An 18,552-nucleotide genomic window follows, 5' to 3' on the forward strand; every position below is an offset into this window, starting at 1 on the left:
TAAAGGCAGAATGTGCCTCTCTAGACCAAGCAAAATGTTGTAATTTTAATAAATCAATGAGGGGAGTGACGAGAGAAGCATAATGACGAACAAACTTCTGATAGAAACCCGTGAGGCCCAGGAAACCCCTGAGAGCCGTTATAGAATGGGGTGAAGGCCAATCCAGCATTGCTTTGATCTTATTAGGGTCTGGGTGACTCCGCCGAGATAATTCACAGATGCAACACCAAAAGAGCACTTAGAAAGCTTGGCATAAAACTGATTAGTAACTCATAGGCCCAAAATGACACACAAATGAACTAAATGATCATCCAAACAACTACTATAGATAAGTATATCATCAAACAATACCAATAAAAATCGTCGTATATGTGGCTTTAGAAGGTCATTCATAGCCGCCTGAAATGTGGATGGCGCATTGGTTAGCCCAAACGGCATAACTAGGAATTCGTAATGACCATCAAATGTTCAAAATGTTGTCTTATGTGTATGCCCTGGTTGCACACGGATCTGATATCCAGACCTTAGATCAATTTTAGAAAAGATAGTGGCACCACCAAGTTCATCCAACAATTCTTCAATGTTTGGGATTGGAAAACGATCTTTAACTGTCAGAGCATTCAATGTCCTATAATCCACACAGAATCTCCATGTTCCATCTTTTTTTTAACAAGTAGAAAAAGGGCTGGTACTCAGAGTTATTATGCCCTCTTGTAACATATCATTAATCATTGTGGTCATTGCTTCCTTTTGGTAGTGTGGGTATCTGTAGAGTTTTAGTGATACTAGGGTAGAGCTTGGGAGAAGGGTAATATGATGGTCATGTTGTCTAGATGGGGGTAGGCCTTCTGGGGGTTTAAATACTGGTTGGAAGGCAGAGATGAGGGTTGTGATCTTTGGGTGTAAGTCTGTCTGGCTAGGTGTTTGGGGGATGTAGTGTTTATAAGGGGTAAGAAGGTAATTATGTGTAGAGAAATTATGGCATCTATGTGTATTAGGCGGTTTAGTTGGTGTAAGGTGGAGGGAGCATAGGAGGGAGTAGTATCCCCTTAGAGTGTTATAGTATTTTCTCCCCCTTTAAATGACATAGAGGGAATAGCAAAATCAGAGGTCACTGACCCAAGTGTACGCAACCACTCAATCCTGAGTACAACATCTGCCCATTTGATGGGAAGAAGATACAAAGGCATGTGGAATAAATGATTCTGCAGTATGATCGGAGTATTGGAACACAACCCCGTACAAAATATGTGTGCACCATTTCCTACCATGACTAGAAATTGTGGTGTTGGGGAAACCTGCAGTTGTAAGTAATGTGCCAACCTTGGTTGAATGACATTATGTGAGCTTCCAATGTCTACCAAAACCATAACTGAATGTCCTATGATAGAGCCTTGAAACCGTAGTGTTTTGGGAGAGAGCTGTCCCTCCAAGGCTTGTTCAAAGAGTTGAAAATGAATAAGTTCCTCTTGAGTTTCTTGGGGATCCACATCCATATTTTCAAGGTTGGGTGAAAAAATTTCTATTTCCGTAAGGAAAATCATCCTCCAATAGAAGTAGAAAACGTTGACACTTATGTCCTGCATGAAATTTCTCCTCACAATTATAGCAAAGGCCTTGAGCCTGTCGCTCCTGCATTTCAGCAGTTGTGAGACGACGTATGGGAAGTTGTTGTTGTTTTGGTTGAACCGATGGTATGTGGGGTGTGGGAGTGATTGGTCTAGTGTAAGGAATTGTAGGATTTTGGTGTGTGTAACGAGGCTGTTTCGCGAAGGATAATTCTGAGTCTTTAATTTTTATTCAACTAATTTGGCTAGCCCTAATGCTTCAACAGTATTAGTGGGGCGCAAAATAGCTAGTTCTCTCCTAATTTCTGAAACCAGTCTAGAGAGAAAACAATTTAAAATTACCTCGGGAGAAAGACCCCAAATTTTGTTACATATCTTCTCAAACTGTTGTTGGTATTCTGCCACAGAACCAGTTTGACGAAATTTGAATAATGCAGCCTGGTGATTTTCATAGCATAAAGGTCCAAAGCGAATCTCCAAGGATCTTGTAAAACTTTCTCAGTCACTAATATTTGTATTTAAGAAGGCCCATTTGAACCAACTTAATGATTCACCTATTATATAAAATGCAATCAAATGCATACGTTGTTCTGGTAGAACCTGATACAGTTGAAAAAACTATTCTTCCTGGAACAACCAATCTAGAGGCCCGGATCCATCAAAGGGAATTAATTGTAACTTTGGGGGACGCGGTTGTTGAGGGGAAGTGAAGGTAGAGTTGAAGTTTGGTCTGACATATGTGGAATGTGGGGAAAAGAATGGAGGACCGGAGTGGGTGTGTAGAATGGGGGGTTGGGTGGGGCCGGTGGTGATTGAGGTGGGTGGTTATGGTTAGGGTTTGAGTGTGTAATGTGGGAGGAAGATTGTATGTTGGTTGGGTCAGGTGGTTGAGGTGGAACAAAAGAAATACCTACAAGCTTTTCTGTGATGGATCTGAGGGATTCAACAATTGCTTCATGTCTTGCATCTTGCTGGTCCTTGTTCTCTTGCAGTTTTTCTGCAAAAAATCTGCAGAAGAGATTCATATATGTGTTTGGAGTTTTTAGGAGGCATGAGTCAAGAATGAAAGCACCAAATTGTTATGGAATTTTCTGTAGATGAGAGGTTAGACAACAAGGGAATAAACTAACTTAATCAAATGATAGAAAAAAATATTGAATAATACTTCATTGATTCATTTCTTCTACAACTACAGTGTACATATACCCTTTCAAGTAGTTTTAGGGTTTCTAGCCTACATTAGGCTTACATATTGGGCCATTACTTTAATTGAAAATAAACACTAAAAACACAATTAGATTTCTTCAACATAATTTGCAAGCCATTTAGATTTTTGTTTGTTCCTTATAGCCATTTAGATTTTTGTTTGTTCCTTATGGCCGAGTTGGGCCATTTGTTCCAGCTATGCTATCATTCGGAAGTTCATTTAAGTTATTTATTTTCCATTGGCATGAGAAATGGTAAGTATTTGCATACTAATGCAATGTCCGAGGCATGTAATAATGCACCTTTTGATTTTTTTTAGCTTACTAATTGGCAATGTTCATGAATATGAAAGTGAAGCAGATCACTTTATATATGCAACTCGCATTAGTTCTCTTTTGTTCTTTTTCTTTTATGAAACAAAACCAATTCTTTTATGTTGACCTGTGAAAATGACCTTACCAATTTGCATGTTCAATTTCCTATAGTTGTTAGAATCTTAACCTTTTCCTAATAGTAGTGCCTATTACCTAGTTAATTATACGTTCTGTCCAAATTGCCAATACTAACCATGGTGAAGGGTCCTTTGAATAAGAATCAATTTTCAAATTCTAGAGTTTGGAGGTGTGTGTGAAAAAAATAACAGTAACCTGTTCAGGTTCCCTTTTATCTTTCTACCAGCTTCAATTCACAAATGGATTTAATATTTATGCAGAGAGTGCAATAGTTTCTTAAATTGTTAATTATCAGTGGATCTTGAATAAAAGTAATACATAATTTATATGTTAATTATTATTAACTCTTAAACAAATGTAATATAAATAAACAGTAGATGATATATTGTCCGTGTACAAAACTTTGTCCCGATAGTACATCAATATTAAACTCTTCACAAATATGAATTTGGTTACAAAGTGTGTTTATGCATTAATACAAATCACATTATTTGGATTTCAGATTAGATACTAGGCTTTAAGAAATCTAAGCCCACCATGGAGCCTCACCAGTTCTGAAATCGGTTTCAACCCAAGGAACAAACACAACCTTCCCATCATCCACGTCAGCATGTGACAATGCCAGAGACTGTTCATCAAGAAAAACAAAGACATTCATTACTGTTCCAATAACATAGAAGTGAAGCAAAGATAATCAAATATTGAACACTAAGGAAAGGTTGTAAAGAAGCAAAACATAGGAAATTTGATTCATATGCTTCTAAGTCAAAGGAAACTGTCCTACGACAAGATTTTCCATTTTGCTTACCAAGGGAGCAGGTCCTCTCACAACTCTTCCTTGGTCATTGTACTGAGATCCATGGCAAGGGCACATGAACTTGTTCTCTGCTTTATTCCACGGCACGACGCACCCGAGGTGAGTGCACACAGCATTAATCCCATATGTTGCAAGTGTTCTGTCTTTCTCCACCACAAGGTAGGTAGGATCTCCCTATAAATATGCAGCCAGGAGGGTTCAAATAATGAAAATAGGTAGGTAGGTAGCATTAATTCCATATGTAACCACATCATATCACACTTTAATTATAATGTGATAGTAAATCACAATGATGCAACAGCATAGGGCCATGGTGCAACCACATCAAATTGTATTTAGGCAGCATCAAATTTAAAAATATTTTTTAAATCACAAAATAATTCACATCGCACCGACCACCATCTGCGTCACAACTGTCATAATAACCGCAATCATCATAATTACAATCGTAACCGCAATTGCGACTGCAACCGCAATGTAAAACACTGACTTAAACTATAGGTGAAAGCTCTTAATTGTGAAGCATCCGCCATTGATGACAAGAACATTAAACATTAAACATTAAAAAGCTCTACACTTACCTTCAATCCTTGTGTTAGTGTACGGTCTCCTGGTCCATGTGTCTTGAGCCATTGGTCAGCAAACACATCATTTCCAAGTGCATCCTTGGCAACAACACCACCAGTTGAAGATCCTGATCTGTAAAAATTTCCAACACAATTCAATGATTTGTATAGACCAACAAACTGGGATTAAAGCATCATATCATAAACAGGACATGGGCAAGTTAAGATTCGAGTTAATGATCAAATTTTGGATCCTAAATGCAATATGAAATGAGCAATAAGATAGATTTTAATACCCTTAACTGAAATTTTATGTGCGTCCATTAAAGCCATGATTTCTTCATATTTTTTAGTTTTTTTAATGAAATTGTGTTAGTCAGCCACAAGTTATTACAACATTTTTCTACTAACATTACATTTATTGAAATAATACTTATAATATATTGTATTAATCTATATAATAAAGTGTCCCATGTAGGTAGCTTTTTTCTTCATTGTGTTAGAACTGTTACTTGTTTAAAACAAGAAATGATGTATCAACAATTTCATTGTACACACCTACATCCTACAACTTCCATTATAGGTCCCTTTATTTTTCCTGTAATAAAAAGTTGTATGACTTAGGTGTACCACTGAGTTGTACGTATAACATTGCTGAAAACTATATGCCAAATTACCCAATTCTACAAAAATAAAAGTGATTTATCAGTTTAATAAATACTCAACAGCTTACCACTAAAACCCAATTCACGAAGAGGTTGAAATTACATGCACATTAACAACAACAATAATGGAGAAAAGTTAGAGAAAATAAAATACACTTACCCTGGAGGGGCAAAGAAGGTGGCATAGGGAACAAGCATTCCAGCAGTAGGGAGTGAAATAGCACCAAGAAGTAGCAAATTCATGAGCTTCCTTTTTTCCATGTCTGGTACTCTTTCAGGAGCAATGCTTGTAGCTTGGCAAGTCACTCTCATTCTTTTCCCATTCCCCATTATCTTTGGGCTCATAGGCTTCACAACTAGAGCCTGTGATGGACAAAAAACCCCACTTTTTCCAGAACTTACCTGAAATATAAAGAGAATCAAACACATCAAATAATAAGCTATAACCAAACTCAAAACTCAAAAGCATTAATCCCATTGATTTAAATTGCCGACCAACCACCGCAACTGCATCACGCAACATTTGTGGTGTCACTCCGAATCACGATAATGCAGCCACATTAGGCCACAATGCAACTGCATTTGGACTGCATTAGGAGCATCGGACTGTACCATGCAGCATCAAATTCAAAAACATTTTTTGATCACAATAATTCACACCTGTAATGATCGCAATCCGTATTACATTGGCCGCAATGATCACAATGGCAGTAACTGCGGCCGTTATCGCAATTGCAATTTAAAACACTGATTAAGTCCAAAGAGAGAGAGAAATGTACTTAGTTTGTTTACCTGTGAAAGGGTTGCATGAGATAGAGTGGTGGATGCCATAGTTACACAATTAACTTGTTGATGATGGTCAAAATGAAGATTTTATAGTTGAGAGGTGCAGAATCTTATATTACAAGTTTACAACCACAACTGATAACAGACATCATATGCTGGATAAGGCGCTAAGGCCACATAGGTGTCACAGCCACGTGTTTTTCAACCAACCAACGACTAAATTTTCTTTGTTATATACAATGCTGGCTTTTATACGTTAGGCTTCTACTAGGCCCATGTAGCCCGAGTACTTTGGGAGTTCTTCGGCTCCGCTCTATAATTTTAAGGCCTAGTCCTAAGGTGTCTTTTGACAAGACATGTCATAAAAAAATATGGAATCCAAAAAATCTAAAATTGTTTTCATATTGAAATGCACTTAAAATTACAAGTATATAAGCAGTGCTTTTTATGAGTGTAGTATGAACTAATCTTTTTTAGTACATGGTTGTCTTTATTAATAAATGTTGCTCCTAAGAATTAAACTATTAATTTTTTAGTCATTTTAGGAATCTAGTGGAACCTTACATTACTAGATCAACGTTTTGTTGATTAGTGATTAATTATTCACTTCAGCATTATACTTTTTTCAAAATTTTAAATTATCAAACTTGGATTACTTTCTCTTTTAGTAGTGTTAATATAAACTCGTGGTACATAACTAAGGCAATATATTCTTAGATTTTATACTTTTTTATAACTAAGATATTTTAAGCGGTGTATATGTTATAATGTACGGGCTTCACCGTGAACTCAAATTTATATTAACACAACTACTAATTATTGGGAAGACATGTGCTATTCTATAAAGTGTGTCATGAACACCCATTTAAATTTCATTGCTCTAGTAAAAAGTGTAACGTGTACATTTGAGAAAATAATGTGCTAGTCCCATGAAAAACAATGTGTATGGTCGACACTCGACAGTTATTCAAACAGATTAAATATCAAATTTTGAATTAGTGAGAAGATAAAACACAATGGAAGACCGAAGATAAAACTTTCTAGTTCTGTTAAACCTCTATCATTATTTACCTTCACCTCCACCTTCCTTGTTTCCACCAAAGATTATGTTTCAACATCTATCTCTATTTCAAGCTTTCTTTTTCTTTTCTGTTGGGCCTTGTTATCTAAGCCCAATCTTTTTTTTCTGTTTTGTTAATTATAGCCTTTCCCTTTTAGTTAGTCCAGTTAGGTATTTCAGTTAGTTTTGTTTCTATAAATAGTTAGTTTTTCTTTCTTTGTAATCAATCAACTAATAATAAAAGATTCAAGAGGTTATTCATTAAAAACATCTTCTTCTCTTCTCCTCCTATTCAGGAGCACGATTCCACTCACATGGTATCAGAGCTTTAAAGCTCTGATCACCACCTCTCCTTCTTCTTCTTCTCTCTTTGTTGTCCTCCTTTCCTTTTTTTCTCTTCTTCAAAATGAGCAAGAATGATCAAGTTTGCAATCCTTTCTTCCATCACTCGAGTGAGAACTAGAACCTCAGTCTCGTCACCCCCCCTATACGGCAAGAATTACCATTCTTGGTCAAGAGCATTCAAATTAGCTCTTGAGTCCAAGAACAAAATCACGTTCATTGATGGCACCTTACCTCAACCGAAACCGGATGATCCATCATACAGGCCATGGAGACGATGCAATACAATGGTATTATCTTGGATACAACACTCAATCAAAGAGTCTATAGCAAAATCAATTTTATGGCTGGACTCTGCAACAGAAGCTTGGAAAGATTTGGAAGAAAATTTTTCTCAAGGAGACATGTTCACAATGGCAGAATTGCAAGAAGATTTTCACCATCTCACCTAGGGTAGTCTCTCTGTTTCAGAATTTTACACTCAGTTGAAAACCATATGGGACGAAATAGAAGTGTTTACACCTATTAGAAGTTGTCCATGTCTTGAAATCTGCACACATGACATCATTAAAGATATAAAACGATACATGGAAGAAGATTATGTCATTACTTTTCTTAAAGGGTTAAATGAGCAATATGCTCATGTTCGTTCCCAAATTATGTTCATCCAACCCCTACCTACCATAAGAAAAGCCTTATCGATGCTCATACAACAAGAAAGATAGCAACACAGCCCCATCACCACCAATCTTGAACCACAAGGAATTGTCTTGTCTTTTAATACCAAACAAGAATACCAATCCAAAAGTGTCAATTCTTCAAATAATGGAAATTTTAGAACTAGAGGGGGTTTTGGCTATAGAGGAAGAGGTGGTAGATCAGGAGTAAGGAATCCAAATAACAAATTCTGCACTTTTTGTGAGAGAACAAATCATACTATTAAGACATGTTTTCTTAAACATGGTTATCCCCTGGTTACTCAAACACTAACAAATCAGCTAGAATGGCCAACCACGCTACATATTTCCCTCTAGATAATGAAGAAGACTCTGCTGCAAACATACAACCAGGACCTCAGGTGAGTGATCAAAACAGATTGTTCATAGAAGAACAAGTAAAGGGAATCTTAGATCTCCTCAATCAATCTAAAGCTCACCAGGATCATGCTGCAAATTCAGTAACTAACACAGCCTTGGCAAATCCAGGTAATTCTAATTCTCAGTGGCTCCTTGACACTAGAGCCACAGACCATATCTCTTGCCAAATGAGCAGTTTTAATGATTTCCACTCTATGACACCAATGCTCATCACTCTGCCAAATGGAGACAAGGTCACTACATGCATAACTGGAACTGTTCTACTAAATCAGTCTATTACTCTTACTAATGTCCTCTTTGTCCCTGAATTTCATGTTAACCTCATCTCAGTAAATAAACTAACTAAACACCTAGGCTGCCATTTGATCTTTTCTGAAAAACAATGTTTGGTTTTGCATAACCATACCAAGATGATGATTGGTTCAGCTAGAATTCAACAAGGTCTATATTTGTTCAACTTTCAACCTACTGCTCCAAGTTCTTTTGCTCTTTCTCACTTTTCTACTACTATTAGTAATAAGTCATTATGGAATTTGCGCCTTGGGCATGTTTCTAATTCTGTATTGTCAATTTTAAGCAAACAATTTTCTTTCATTCACAATAAGAGAGATGAAAATTTATTGCCTTGTGATGTGTGCTACCTAGCTAGACATAAATATTTACCTTTTCCCAACAACAATACTAAGAGTATAAGAGCATTTCAATCACTTCATGCTGATATATGGGGACCATACTCCACACCATCCCTTTTTGGCCATAAATATTTCTTGACCTTAGTCGCTAACTTCACAAGGTTCACATGGACAATAATGATGAGCTCCAAAGTAGAAACCAGAAAACATTTGATCCATTTTGTGTCTCACATTGAGACTCAATTCAACTCCAAACTCCAATATTTGAGAAGTGATAATGGAGTTGAGTTCTTGATAAATGACTTCCTTTCCTCTAAAGGAATCATACATCAAAGAAAATGGGTTGAAACTCCTCAAAAAAATGGAGTTGTTGAGAGGAAACACCAACATAGACTCAATGTTGCCAGAGCCCTTTTCTTTCAATTTCATGTCCCTACTACCTTTTGGAACTTCACTATTCAGCATGTTGTTCACATAATAAATAGGTTGCCTACTCCTCTCCTTTATAACCTCTCACCTTACCAAAAATTGTACAATCATATAGCCTCAATTGATCCTTTAAGGATCTTTGGGTGCCTAGCTTACTCTACTACCCTACAAGCTAATAGAACCAAATTCAATCCTAGGAGCAGAAAATCTATCTTCCTTGGTTTCAAAGAAGGCACTAAAGGTTACATCCTTTATGATCTCACCTCGCACAACTTTTATATTTCAAGGCATGTTCATTTTTTTGAATAGATTTTCCCCTTCACTCAAATTCCCTCCTCTGAAACACAACCTATATGCAAAATCAACCCCACATCATTTTCAACACCTGACTCACCCAACTTACCTCCTATCAACCTACCCTCTGCTCCTTTACCAAGTAACCAACCTATACTTAACCAACCTTCCATTTCACCTCAACCTCTAGACACTAGACACTCTCCTAGGATTAAAAGACCCTCAACACATCTTAGAGACTACCATTGTAACTTAACTCTCTCTGCTCCCAACATTCACTCACCCAATGTCCAATATCCTTTATCTTCAGTCCTATCATACAAAAATTTATCTACCAATTACAAACACTTTTGTCTTAATGTCTCCATCAACCAAGAACCAAAATCCTATAAGCAGGCTTCTTCTATACCTTGTTGGCAACAAGCTATACAACAAGAACTAACACTTGGACATTAATGCCTCTCCCACCTGATAAGTCCTCCATAGGGTGAAAATGGGTATATAAGATCAAATACAATGCTAATGGTACCCTTGAGAGATATAAAGATAGGCTTGTAGCTAAAGGTTACACTCAATTAGAATGTGTAGATTTCTTTGAAACTTTTTCTCCGGTGGTGAAAATCACCACTATTAGAGTTGTTATTGCCTTAGCTGCTGCCAATTCTTGGTTTTTAGAACAACTTGACATACACAATGCCTTCCTTCATGGTGATTTACATGAGGAAGTTTATATGCAGCCACCACCAAGCCTATTACCTCCCAAATCCTCCCTTGTTTGCAAATTACATAAGTCAATCTATGGCCTAAAACAAGCTAGCTGTGAATGGCATACTACCTTATCCTCCAAACTCTTGTCTCTAGGATACATTCACTCTCAAGCTGACCAAGCTTTATTTAGAAAAATTTCCACTACTTCTTTTACTGTTATTCTCATTTATGTGGATGATTTGATTCTTACAGGCAATAACATCACTGAAATACAACATATCAAGCATGTTCTGGACCACGCCTACAAAATTAAGAACCTAGGTCCCCTCATATTTTTTCTTGGCCTCGAAATTGCTAGATTAAAATTAGGCATTCACCTTACCAGAGGAAATACACCTTATCCCTCCTAGAAGATGCAGGATGCTTAGCTGCTAAACCTATTAAAACTCATTTTGACTCTTCAACCAGATTGCAAGCAAACCAAGGACAACCCCTTGCTGACCCTTCATCTTATAGGCGCCTTGTAGGAAGGCTTATCTACCTCACAATATCTAGACCTGACATAGCTTACCCTATGCAACAATTAAGCCTTTTTATATCAAAGCCTCTAGATTCTCTTTACAAGGCTGCCATAAGAGTTCATCATTACCTCAAAACTTCCCTTGCATAGGGCCTATTCTTCTATACTAACTCATCTCTAACTCTTAAAGCTTTTGCAGATTCAGATTGGGCATCATGCTTGGATTCAAGGAAATCAATTACAGGTTTTTACATCTTCCTGGGCTCTTCAATCATTTCTTGGAAAACCAAGAAGCAAAATACAGTTAGCAGATCTTTAACAGAGGCAGAATATAGAGCTTTAGGAAGCTTAGTGTGTGAGCTTCAATGGCTGTAGTATTTATTCAAGGATCTTCATCTCCCAACATCTTCTCCAACATCAGTTTACTATGACAACCGTTCTGTAATTTATTTGGCTCACAATCTCGTCTTCCACGAACGCACAAAACACATAGAAATTGATTGCCACATTGTTCGAGAGAAGATTCAAAAAATGCTTACTTCATCTTCTTCCCATTGCATATGCAGACCAAATCGCAGACATATTCACCAAACCACTGCCACCAAAATTGTTCCATTCTTCCATTAACAAGTTAGGACTTTGCACTCTCCACAGTCCAACTTGACGGGGGTGTTAAACCTCCATCATTATTTACCTTCACCTCCACCTTCCTTGTTTCCACCAAAGATTATGTTTCAACATCTATCTCTATTTCAAGCTTTCTCTTTCTTTTTGTTGGGTCTTGTTATTTAAGCCCAATCCTTTTTCTATTTTGTTAGTTATAGCCTTTCCCTTTTAGTTAGTCCAGTTAGGTATTTCAGTTAGTTTTGTTTCTATAAATAGTTAGCTTTTCTTTCTTTGTAATCAATCGACTAATAATAAAATATTCAAGAGGTTATTCATTGAAAACTTCATCTTCTCTTCTCCTCCTATTCAGGAGCATGATTCCATTCACAAGTTCTAGGACACAATGGAAGACCGAAGATAAAATACAAGTTTTACTGCACTGTGACGTTAAGGGTAGGCAACTCAGACAAGAGTACAGAACTATTTGACCATGCTTAACCTTTCATTATCCTTGAGTGGAAAACAAAATGATGAAACCTATGCTTGTATGCTATTTCGGTTAGGAGTCCAAGTTGGTTAGCATATAAAATTCAATGTAGTATTTAAGTCGTGATATTCTCTTATCTAATAGATTAGATTTTTGTGTGTTTTCTTCTCATATGCAAGTTTTAACAATTGTTACTTTTATTGAGAATTGTGGCACGAAAATGACTACTTATAGGTTGAATTAATGTATATCATCAAACATTGATAGGTGAATGAGGCTGCCAAAAGATAAAGGGTTGGGTTAGAGTCGTTAGACTGAAAACCACCGTTAACGTTGACCCTTGAAGAGGATGCAATATTAAGAGTCTCACATTAGATATTATATCAAATATATCAAATTCAATGTGGTACCTAAGTCATGATAGTATCTCACCTAATAAAAAACTATTGGACATCCTTAACCTTTCACTAGCCTCGAGTGGAAAAACAAAATGATCAAACCTATGCATGTACCCTCATTCCCTCCTAGTCCTAGGTACATTACAAAGTCAATACCATTGCAAAAGAACATAAAATTATTGATGTATGTTTTCTGATTTTGTCTCAAATCACTACTAGGTAAAGGCCCACTTCCTTGTCTAGGTCGTCTATATATTGCAAACACAGCATAGAATGATGCTGCTATCTGCATGGGGGGTATGGCGTGCTACATGCACTCATCAAGACATCATGATCTTCTCCACCCATAGTGTGTTTTTATTCTTGTCTATTATTTGGTTAATAAAGTATTTTGATTTGAGGGTGCAATTTCTTTTCTTTAAATTCCAGCACATGTATATACACATTAGACATATAATTCTAAGACCAATATTTCAGTGGTTTAAGTTATTTAAACATATGGTTCTAGGTTTGAATTTTAAATTCGTGTATTCATAAAAAAACATGAGAGGAATTTCCTATTTAGTTGGTGTTGCTTGTTGGGGACCAAAGATTAAAACCAGTGGTAATGTTTTTTAAAAAAAGGCATTTTTTCAAAATTGGCTCTAGGCATCTTTCATAAATATATTTTATGGCTCTCAATTTTTTACTTTTTTTTCTCTCTATGATACTAAACTGGCAAAAGACTCTTAAGGTATGTTCAACTTCTGCTTAGATGTCAAGTGTGCTTTTAAAGTTTCATTGTGAGTTGAATTTTGAAAAGGTAAAAATAAAAATGAAATGATAATGAAATATAATTTTAAGATGGATATGAAATCTTAAATTTCCATATTTTCTTCTCCAAAACCTAAGTCAATAAAATATTCTTAAAGACTATTGTAGCACTTATATTTGATCCAAAAGATACTAAAAAACAAAACAAAATATAAAATTCAGAGAAAGTAAGAGAAGGGGGAGAGGAAAAGAAAAGGGTGTGGTCTTCCAACGAGAGAGAAACAAATAATGGATCTCTTTATCTTTCTCTTACACCAAGGTGGTGAAAGAGAATCGATGGATTTTGTCAAAGAAGATAACACTGAACAAGGAAAGCAAAAGTAGTATTGAGCTAAACCATGCGTATATTAAAAGGAAAGTTGAACCATAGAGATAGAGGCATAGAGCAAGCTTGAGGCAACCTCAAATTAAAGAAATAGAACATTCTTCAAAGGCTTTTCGAAACTGCTCAAACATGTGAAAAACTATTTTGCATCTTGTTTTGTCCCAACTCCCAAGCTTTTTTTTGTCTCACAACTTAATTAAGACATTGATCAATTAAAACTTTTCACTAATTGGTTAATGGAGATTGCCATCATGCGCTCAACCGGTGACCATTTATTTTTAGTTTGAGTAAATTACAAATGTAAGCGGTGTAATAATAGAGTAAAAAGCTCTTATATTATTATAGTATACATTTTTTTCTTTTTATATATATATAACTTAAAAATTAATATGTTCTATTTCTAATATATAAATGATATGTGATACATTTACTACCGTAAAAAGTAAACACCCCTATGTTTTCACTACTCACTTATTAAACTCAAACAAAATGAGATTTTTAACATGTGTCCAATGATACAAGTTGAGAATACCCAAGATACTAAGTACTTTGTGGAAAACTAAAACGCCATATTCTAAAATAAAAAACAAATCATTTTACCATGTAAGTTTATCTTTTAAGTATCCTTAACGTATGTTTAGCACACACGTTAAAAAACCCTGAAATATAGTTGGAAATATATCACAATCCATTAATATTTGTAATAAGTACGACCACGCTTGATATCAGTGTTAATCTTTTTCACCTTGACTTAAATCCACTAAGTCCATGATCCAAATTAAAGTCGCGGAAGAACTAACTTTCCCACATCTTACAGACACATGCCCCACAAACATACCAACCAAATTAATCTCAACAATGATAGTGTCCCTTGACCAATAAATTGGTCAGAAGCCACAGAGACCAATGAACCACTAGCTTTTCATTAGCAGAAAGTTTTGCTCTGGTGGATACAAATCGCCTGTTGTTAGATTTATTAAAAGTATAACCATTAAAATTAATATTTAAACCCTGTTAAAATTATTTTAAATAAAGTTTAAAGGCTTGTATATTGTTTGTATTGTTTGAACAAGTGTACATGCAAATCACTCTAGGACCAAAATCACTAAGAACTCACTGTTTCAAAGCCCGATAAATCATCTATCTTAAATGATGTCTCATTCTCTGTCTCAAGCCAACTAAAATTTTATTTTATTCATGTTACAATATATGATTGATCGATGCCAAAAATATAGCACCATTGACATTGGGGACAGGTAATCCACGTCCTAATATATGATGGTTAATTTTTGCGTTTCAAGGTTCAGAGGGGAACAAATGTCATTTGTCCTAAAGTGTTCATATTTTCATGTCTCTAATTAATTAAACTTCACATAATAATATATAATATTGGTTTAAGTTTATATAATTTTCTTTTTAATAAAATGTCACGCTTTAATTGGATTGAGACACTAAATTACGATTTGGACAAATTATCTCAATTTAGGAGGACTTTATGTTTGTTTTCCCAAACCTTTCACCACAGCGAGCGAGAAGTATTTCTAAAATAATTTATTAAAACAGCTTCCAATGATAATAAGTTTTTTAAACTTACTCTAAATCTTAGCCATAAATTCTTAGAAAATCCAATTATTTGAATTAGTAAGTAAATCTAAATCATTGAATTTTTCAAGAATTGATAGCTAAAATGTGTGGTAAGTTAAAAAAATTAATCTTAGAATAAGTTGATCACCTCTCATATTTAGAAATAGTACTTTGTTTAGAAACTATTACATCTCTCTATAATTGTCCAAATCAGTTGCTTAAATCTCTTTTTTATTATAACCTACACAAATTAGTGGGTTGTAGTTTTTCTGCTATCTCATGGCTATATATATATATATAACTTAGGAAAGGAAGCATGCATGACTTCTTCTAATTCTTACCTGTTAATTAGTAAGTTATCCGCGCATTTGGTGCGCGATTAAGAATGCATATATTTCATGTGCATTCACATGGTTAAGAATACACATATTATTCGTATTGGTAAGAACAAATATGTGACTTGTGCATTTTAATGGTTAAAACATATACATTACTCGTACATTCGCATTGCTAAGAAAACACATGTTCCTCGAACATTCATATAGTTAAAACACACATGTTACTCATATATTCGTATTATTAATAATATATGTGTTACTCGTATTACCAATGCAAGTCCATTTCAATAAAATAATTACATTTTTATCAATAAAACTACTCAACTTCAATAACCATATTAATTATATTCCTCACACAAAGTAAAATATAATATTTTGAAAGAGACTCAGTTGATAAAAAAAAGCTACATGAGTCTAAAGAACAATGTCAATCACCATGATGTTATATTGTAGTGAACTTTTCAATATGTTATTTTGAATGAAATTGACACAAAACATTATCAAAAAATATATTCATTATGAGCATTGTCTCAAATTTATATTCATAATGAGTATTGTGTAAAATTAAGCAATCACAAGTAAATCAAAAAATATATATAAATCAAATATAAAACAAATCAATTCATTGTCACAATCAAATCAAATCAAATATATTATCGTTTAAGCCATAAATACAGGTAGGGAAATAATATAATTTTAAATAAAAATAACATTAATAGGGGTAGGCTGCTAATTTTATTCTTTTAGACAAATATAACTCTTTTATATCGCAATAAAATCAATTTTTAAAGATGTTACGCATTTAGGCAACTCCCTCTTTTTTTTATTTGAATAAATTCCTAAAAATATAATATTAATATATATAGTTGCAATAATAAAAATATATTATCATCTAATAGAAAATCAACTGAATTATTTATTAATTGTAATATTATAGTTCATTCTATTAATAATAACAATGAATTCCTTATACTTAAGTTTTAAGAAAATAATTAAATGATATTAATTGAGAACATTTTAAGACCTACTATTTAAGTGCGTAATTACTACATATTTTATTTAGCATTTTAAAATTTAAAACATGATTAGATGATATTAATTGAAAATATTTTAATAAGATTGAATTCCTACTATTTAAGATTTAAAAATAATTAAATAATATTACTTGAGACAATTTTAAAATCTATTTAAATAATTATTATTAAAAATGATTATTTTGTAATAAAATCACTATCTATTATTTTTTAAGCAAAATAGAATGTCAACAGATTTTCATATTAATTATAATATTATTGTTCATTCTATTAATAATAAAAATGGATTTTTACTATTTAAGTTTTAAAAAAAATGATTAAATGTTATTAATTGAGAATGTTTTAAGATCTACTATTTAAAGACGTAATTACTACATATTCTATTTTTAGCATTTTAAATTTAAAAAATGATTACATGATATTAGTTGAGAATGTTTTAATAAGATTGAATTCCTAATATTTAAGTTTTAAAAATGATTATATGATATTAATTGAGAATATTTTAATAAGATTGAATTCTACTATTTAAGTTTTAAAAATAGTTAAATAATAATAATTGAGAACGTTTTAAGATCAATTTAAATAATTAATATTAAAAACGATTATTTTGAAATAAATTCATTCTTTATTATTTTTTAAGTGAGATAGAATATCAACATATTTTATTATTAATTGTAATATCACACCTCATTCTATTAATGATAACAATGGCTTCCTACTATTTAAGTTTTAAAAAAATGATTAAATGACATTAATTGAGAATGTTTTAAGATTTACTATTTAAATGCGTAATTACTATATATTCTATTTAATATTTTAAAATTAAAAAATGATTAAATGATATTAATTGAAAATGTTTTAATAAGTTTGAATTCCTACTATTTAAGTTTTAAAAATAATTAAATAATAGTAATTGAGAACGTTTTAAGATCTATTTAAATAATTAATATGAAAAATGATTATTTTTAAATTAATTCATTGTCTATTATTTTTTAAGTGAAATAGAATTTAACATATTTTCTTATCAATTGTAATATCATAGCTCATTATATTAATAATAACAATGGTTTGCTACAATTTAAGTTTTTTAAAAACGATTAAATGATATTAATTGAGAATATTTTAAGATTTACTATTTAAAAATGCATAATTACTATATATTATATTTAGTGTTTTAAAATTTAAAAAATGATTATATGATATTAATTGAGAATGCTTTAATCAGATTGAATTCCTACTATTTTAGCTTTAGAAATAATTAAATAATATTAATTGTCATTTTAGATATATTTAAATAATTAGTATAGAAAATGATTATTTTGAAATAAATTCATTGTCCAATATTTTTAAACGATGTTGAATATCAACAAATTTCCTTATTAATTGTAATATCATAGTTCATTCTATTAATAGCAACAATATATTTCTACTATTTAATTTTAAAAAATGAGTAAATGATATTAATTAAGAATGTTTTAAGATCTTCTATTTAAATGCACAATTACTATATCTTCTATTCAGCGTTTTAAAATTTAAAAAAATGAATTTCAGTTTGAAAAATAATTAAATAATATTAATTTAGAACACTTTAATTTATATTTAAATAATTAGTATTAAAAATAATTATTTTGAAATAAACTTATTATCTATTATTTTTAAAGCGAGATAGAACATCAATGAATTTCCTTAATAATTATAATATCATAGCTCATTCTATTAATAATAACAATGATTTTCTAATATTTATTAATTTTTAAAATGATTAAATAATATTCATTGAGAACGTTTTAGGATCTACTATTTAAATGTGCAATTACTATATATA

At 32.9% G+C, this 18,552-nt stretch overlaps 1 protein-coding gene across 1 annotated transcript; it reads right to left on the reverse strand.

Moving 5' to 3' along the window:
* LOC109343276 (cytochrome b6-f complex iron-sulfur subunit, chloroplastic-like) lies at nucleotides 3,644-6,200 on the reverse strand. Its single transcript, XM_019581497.1, has 5 exons — nucleotides 6,067-6,200; nucleotides 5,435-5,676; nucleotides 4,625-4,742; nucleotides 4,035-4,217; nucleotides 3,644-3,854 (listed from the first exon to the last, which is right to left on the reverse strand). Exons 1-5 carry the CDS (start codon nucleotides 6,103-6,105, stop codon nucleotides 3,753-3,755), a joined length of 684 nt encoding a protein of 227 aa, XP_019437042.1. The 5' UTR covers nucleotides 6,106-6,200; the 3' UTR covers nucleotides 3,644-3,752.

This window comes from Lupinus angustifolius, chromosome LG03 (assembly GCF_001865875.1).
Source record: "Lupinus angustifolius cultivar Tanjil chromosome LG03, LupAngTanjil_v1.0, whole genome shotgun sequence".
NCBI classification, from domain to species: domain Eukaryota; kingdom Viridiplantae; phylum Streptophyta; class Magnoliopsida; order Fabales; family Fabaceae; genus Lupinus; species Lupinus angustifolius.

Coding starts and splice junctions, on each gene's coding strand:
- LOC109343276 (XM_019581497.1), bottom strand. CDS start 6,105: ATGGCATCCACCACTCTATCTCATGCAACCCTTTCACAG. Junction 5,677..6,066: donor CTCATGCAACCCTTTCACAG/GTAAACAAACTA, acceptor TTTATATTTCAG/GTAAGTTCTGGAAAAAGTGG. Junction 4,743..5,434: donor ACCTTCTTTGCCCCTCCAGG/GTAAGTGTATTT, acceptor AAATTTTTACAG/ATCAGGATCTTCAACTGGTG.